We start from the raw sequence: 6,344 nt of genomic DNA, 5'->3' as shown, positions 1-6,344 counted from the left end.
GTCCTCCCCTGTTGGACATGCCACCCCCGTCCTCCACTGTTGGACATGCCACCCCCGTCCTCCACTGTTGGACATGCCACCCCCGTCCTCCACTGTTGGACATGCCACCCCCGTCCTCCCCAGTTGGACATGCCACCCCCGTCCTCCCCAGTTGGACATGCCACCCCTGTCCTCCCCAGTTGGACACGTCACTCTGTCCTCCACTGTTGGACATGCCACCCCTGTCCTCCCCTGTTGGACATGCCACCCCTGTCCTCCCCTGTTGGACATGTCACTCTGTCCTCCACTGGTCATTGATAGTGGGGTGGCCATGGCTTCTGTCTATTTCACTTTATATTTGAGACAGTCTCTTTCTCTATGTAGTGTCAAATGTCCTGGAACTTTCTATGTAGACGGGGCTGGCCTTGAACTCACAGAAACCCTCTTGCCTTTGCCTCCTGGGTGCTGACACTAAAGGAGTATGCCATCATGTCTCTACTCAGCTTTTCTGTTTGCTATGGGTCTGTCTGGAGGTTTGCTGGCTTTAGGCTTTCCTCCAGGTCCTTCCTGGGGCCTGTGCTGCCTTCTGTGCCAGACCATTGCCTGCCCCACTGCCTCAGCCAGGCTCTTCCTGTTCTCTTGGCATCTGCAGCCTCCATCCTCCATGCTGTGTTCTCCTTAAGATGTCTGAGAGGTTGGGTAGAGTAGGGGATCTTAGGGTGTGTCTGTTCCCAGGAACTTGTGTGCTGGTGGGGACTCCAGCACACACAGCCGCTGGCTGGTACAGAAGGAAGCACATGACATTTTGGTGGCTCTAGATAGAGGTGCTGTGTGTGGGACTGGCCTGAGCCTGTGTGTCGCTTGCCTGCCATGGCTTTCGTGTGTGATGAAAGAGTCAGGTCCGTCGCAGAGTTCTCTGCAGCTCTTGAGGAGGTAGTTGTTGCTGTGTGCCTCATCCCTCCTGTGGTGCCCACTGGAGGGGCGGGGAAGGGGTGGGTTCCTGGAGGCAGATGGCAGATGCTGGCTCTGAGTGGATGAGTACCGCATACAGGTGTATTAATCTCCCTGCTGTTGTGGTGGCCAGTCTTCCTCCTACACCTGTGCTGAGTGGAGGGCGGGCGAGTGAGGTGAGGCCAGCACAGCACTGGGCCCTGCCTGGCCAAAGTTAGGCAACTTGGAAGTTAATCCAATAGGTCTCTGGGACTGACCTGGGACTCTCCGAGTCTGTGTTCTTGGCTGCAGTGAGGACCAGAGAACACACACAGGCACAGCCGTGTCATAGCAGGGGACCCTGGAACACGCACAGGCACAGCTGTGTCGTGGCAGGGGACTTCAGAACACACACAGGCACAGCCATGCTGTGGCAGGGTTGGAGTGCTGCTTTCAGCATGACTGTCCTGTTGCCCTTGTTTCCCTGTGGGCTTCGTGCTTTCCTTGGGTTCGATGCACCCTGTGGGATGGATGTGGAAGGAAAGACTCCTGCTAGAAACAGGTTGCCAGCCATTTCTACTTAAGGCTTTGGGTGACTCAAGATTTTACCTCAAATCTGGAATGTCAGGGTGGATATGGGCCACGCTTAGGGATTGTTAGAGGACAAGTGCACACAAGTCAGGATGGAAGCCATGCTTCTGGCAGCAGCTAGCTCAGACTGGATTTGCCCCACCTGTGAAGTCACTGGGCCTCTCCATTTCCTGTGGCTCTCTCAGGTCAGGGGTGGAGGTCTCAGGAATACAGGGAAGGAATTGGATACCAGGCTAAGTGTGATGTGTCCCTTTTGGGCAGTGACTTACGGCTTTTAGGCAAAATTTGTGTTTTTTGTCTCCCAGTCAACCTACTCCTCAAGCCTTCTGTGCCTGCCTTTCTAAGTGAATACTGTTTTTTGCACAGACCACTCCCCTCCCCCAAGTAAACACACACACACACACACACACACACACACACACACACACACACACACCAGCAGAAGTAGCTTCATTCAGGCTGCACAGCACTGCTGTGAGCCTAGTTATGTTGCAGTCAGAAGGGAGACAGGAGAGCTCAGCCAGTGCTGAAGACCGTGTTGGCCGCAGAGCTATGGCTTACAGCAGTGCCAAGCCCACAGGCGTGTGCAGCTTCTGCCATCAAACCGTGATCACCTCCCAGAGGCTGAGGGCCCAAGCCTGCCTTGGGCTCGGGTTCTTATGAAGCCACAGCACCCATGTGGCACAGACACCTGCTTCCAGATGCAGAGGCTGATTTCTGTGACTTGATGCTGTGTCCAGCATCACATGCACTATGGCAAGCAGCATCCTTAGGAGTGACCCCTGTGGTCTAGTGACTCAGTGGTGTGTGAATGCACCTAAGTGTGAGTGAACCCCTTTCCCAGGCAGCAGTTACTAGCAATGAGCCCTGGACAGTTAGACTCTGAGTGTGTGGCATCTGATTTGTAAGACTTGTTTATTTGTTTTTAAGGTCTTATGGTCTGATTCTTCAATAACATCAGTAACTAAGTCTTCCTCAGAAGTGACTGAATTTATTTCAAAGGTAAGATGATCAAGGCCTCTCTAGGGTGACATGATTGGTGTCTGTCCTTCTGCTAGCCATGACAGTCTGCAGAGAGGCTCTGGGATCACAAGTATGAGCCACCTTTATAGTCTCCTCTTGACACTGGCAGTTGGCTTCCTGACCTATATTTTCTCATGTCTTTGAGGTGTTTATCAAATCTTAGGCATTATCTTTGGAGGGCTGTAGACTCTTGAGGAAATATGTCTATAGTGGGAACTCATCTCTCCCCAGGCCAGCAGTGAGGTCCGTGGGTCAGTCTAGGCAGGCACAGCTGGCTCTGGGACTTCTTTGATGGGCTGCTGTCTCCTGGGTCTTGAGCTACCTGGAGTATTGGAGGACTTTATAGAGCCTTGCTTCATACGCAGCTCTCACAGTCCCCGTGCACTGAGGCAGAGGACGCCTTCCGATTTGTGCACTCTCTCATGGTCACCAGTGCCCATTGCCTGGTGTTAGACTTCTGGTAAGGGTAAGAGTAGGGCTCTCCACTCGCCTGTCCTGCTCCTGGTCCTAGACACAGGGCTGTCATGCCTGGGTTTTGGAGACTAGACTTCGTCAGACCCCAGCCCTTCCTGGTGAAGTAAGTCCTGCATCCGTGAGGGTCTGTACCCGTGAGGGTTTCATGTCCTTGCTCCCAGGCCAGAGGACGTTTACTCTTCTCTTCTCTTCCAGAGCATTGCTTGCCTGGGAAACTGGGCCTTTCTATACACACTGGGCCACGAGTACTCAGTCTCTCCCCTAAAGCTCTTTAGGTCTGTCCCCGGGTACTGTGCCACCTTTGGTGGCTCTGCCTCTGTATAGTGGCCATGTGTGGAATATACCCATCTTACCCCATCTGTGCTGACCATGGCATGGCATCAAAGAGTCTGCGCTTCTCTTGGAGGCCTGGTTCCTGTTTAGGTTGTGGTCAGGACCTGGCCCTGTGGCTCACATTATGTTAGACTCAGGGAAAGTTGAACAGATTGTGGGGCTTGGTTTGCCTGTGGTGGGACGGGAGTCTTGCATGCTGCAGAGCCACAGGAGCTGGAAAGGTCCGAACTGTCCTACTGCAGGGGTTGCGGAGGCAGGCTACTGCTGCTGCCACCGCCGCCACGGACACTCACCTTCCTTGTCCTGTCTTTCAGTTATCCCAGCTCTGCCCTGAAGAGAACTTGGACAAACTCATTCCTTGCTTGGCTGGCCCAGATTCCTTCTATGTGGAGCGTAACCACGTTGATTTGGAAGCAGGCCTAAGGTAAATAAAATAAGGCTCTTAGCCAGGTGGCTGTGGCTGTTCTGGTGTGGGCTTGTCCCTTGTTCCAGCACTCTCTGTTGTGAGGATCTGAAGGACATGGACAACCTTAGAGTAAGGTGAGAATGAGGTGAAGGAATCAAATGTTGTACCTGTTGTGGAGCCTTGCTCCCTGAGATGTAAGCCATCAGCTGTGCTGAGTGGTTAAAAGCTTTTCTGTGTCAGAGTGAAGATAGGCAGGCTCCCTGAGTCGTCACCATGCCCCACACAGTGGTGCATGCCATGCTCAGACTCAGTGGGACTGTTTTGTTAGGTTTTTTGTTTTGAGACTGAGGAAGGCCTTGCATTAGTGATCCTGCTTCTATCTCCCAAGGCCTTGGGTCCCACGTGCTCACTACACACAGTTTATGTGGTGTGAGGGATGGAACCCAGGGCTCTGTGTATGCTGGATACACATTCTACTACCGCAGCTATGACCTCGGCTGCTTCTCTAGTGTGTGAGAAGCCACGGTCCTGCCTGGGCTCTGACACCAGTGTTTTCATGTTGTGACTTGGTTCCAGCCGACTCAGGGACTCTAGGGGTCCAGTGCTTGTGTCACAGCTCTTGGAGAGCTCGAGTCTTTTACTGCAAAAGGACTTGAGAGGAACTGAACAAATGGAGTGAATGCCAGAAGTGTCAGGCCCGGGGAGGAAGTTTTCAGATTCTCCCAATGTCAGTTGTTTTGTTTCAATGCTGACAGCTGCTGTGTTACTCCGCAGGTTCTTGGCATCAGCCCCTTCTCATACGCTGAAGCACGATCACATTAGGAAGTTCTTCAGTACTTCATCTCCCTCCCAACAGCTCCAAAGTCCAAGTAAGTTTGTGACATGGTTAAACATAAGCAAAGTTCTGTTATCATTGTCTGTAAGTTTCTGTGACCCTTTTCTTCTACCTTGTAGGTCCTGGCAACCCCTCCCTTCCTAAAGTGGGTGCCATGATGGGTGTGGCTGGAAGGTTAGTGGCCCTTGTTAACCGGCATGCTCAGCAGCACTCCTGTGTGTGGGCAGCTGCTCTTGGAGCTGCTTGGTTTACAGCTCGGATAGTGCCAGGAGAGGGATTGGGTGGAAGGAGCCCAGTTTATGGTCTTTTCATTGCTGGGTAGCTTGTTTGAACTCATGATCCACGGGTACCATTTTGTTCCTTCGAAGTGAAAGAACCAGGTAGCCCAGTTGAATCTCTGGTGCACACGAACACACACGGCACACGGGCACAGGAATGTCCCTGTGGACAGTGTGCTGTGGGGAGGGATGTTGTGGTGGTGGACGTAGTGCAAGACCCCAGGTGTGCTGTGAGCTAAGCACCAGATGCCAGCACAGCATACCTCTAAGCTCCTGGTGCCACTCACTGTCCCCTGTCCTGCAGGCCTGTGTGTGGCGTGGCCGGCATCCCATCCTCACAGAGCAGCACCCAGCACCACCTGCAGCACTCAGCCAGCACCTCTGCCTCCCTGCCCCACTGCTCCCACGCAGGGGGCACAGGCTCAGCGCTGGCATACCGGACCCAAGTGGACAACTCGCCTACCATCCTGATGCCCTCCAATCTGCAGGCCCCTCAGCCCCAGGAGCAGAACGGGATTTTAGACTGGCTTAGGAAGCTGCGCTTGCACAAGTATTACCCTGTCTTTAAACAGCTCACCATGGAGAAGGTATGTTGGCTACTCAGAGGGTCACACAAGGGGCTTGGTATTCCTCTAGTAGCCTGTGCCCTGTCCTCATTCCTAGAGGGGCCAAGTAAGGCTTTTAGAGGCCATAACATGGAAGAGCTTGGGTGGTGACCACATGGCTTGGTGTCAGAGGGGACTAGTATTTCACTCCCAACCTGCAGTCAAAGCAAGACTTTATATAATATAGCTTTTAATAGCTTTTCTAGATGTTTCAGGTCTTGACAAACCAGGAACTCTATGACTTGAAATGGCTCCATCCCTCAAGGGTGTGATTGGCCAAAGCTCATTCAGATACCGTTTCCTCCTCTTTAAAGTGCCTCCAATACAGCTAATGTCTCGGTGTGGCCAGCTTACAGGGACACAAGCAAGTGGGACTCAGACAACCAATTAATGCATTTAATGATTGGACCTGAGGTCTTGGAAGAACGGGCCTGCTCAGAGAGCCGTGTTTCCGTGGGCAGCTTTGTCTAGGAGTGCATGCTGGCGTTTTCTAAGCCTAAGCTAAGGGATTCCTGCATGAGGTATTTGAAGTCTCCTCCCCCTGCTGGACAGGATGACTCTTAACAGCTCCGCCCATCTAAAACTCCACTTGTTTGTTAAACCTGGAGATGGAGCTTTGTAGACAGTGGGAGGCGCTTGCGATGCCGGCTGCTCAGGCCATGAATATTAACAAGAGATTTTTTCCTGCCATTTGTCTTTGTACTTTCTACTCAGCGTTATGGTGAGGGGACTGAGGCCCGCCCGCAGCTGGCTGTAATGTGGTAAGCCAGATGTATGGCCAGTTGTTCTGGGGGTCAGGCTGTGAGTTCACCATTTCTTCTGGACAGTGCCTTCTTTTTAGATTTCTCCTCACCAAATTGCAGAAGGTGATTTGCTGGGGGGAAAAAAAT

General features: G+C 52.6%; 1 protein-coding gene across 2 annotated transcripts in view; it reads left to right on the top strand.

Moving 5' to 3' along the window:
- The window catches only part of Zcchc14 (zinc finger CCHC-type containing 14), a 55,252-nt gene that overhangs the window by 39,586 nt on the left and 9,322 nt on the right, over positions 1–6,344 (top strand). For both annotated transcript variants that reach the window (XM_021220218.2, XM_029532405.1), the window contains exons 4-8: positions 2,431–2,502; positions 3,645–3,754; positions 4,511–4,605; positions 4,691–4,745; positions 5,154–5,436. In XM_021220218.2, coding sequence (XP_021075877.1) covers positions 2,431–2,502; positions 3,645–3,754; positions 4,511–4,605; positions 4,691–4,745; positions 5,154–5,436 — 615 coding nt within the window. The remainder of the gene's footprint in view (positions 1–2,430; positions 2,503–3,644; positions 3,755–4,510; positions 4,606–4,690; positions 4,746–5,153; positions 5,437–6,344) is intronic.

The sequence above is a fragment of the Mus pahari genome, chromosome 20 (assembly GCF_900095145.1).
Source record: "Mus pahari chromosome 20, PAHARI_EIJ_v1.1, whole genome shotgun sequence".
NCBI lineage: Eukaryota > Metazoa > Chordata > Mammalia > Rodentia > Muridae > Mus > Mus pahari.
Note: the sequence above shows the minus strand (reverse complement) of the source record. Positions and strands in the feature narration are given on the sequence as shown.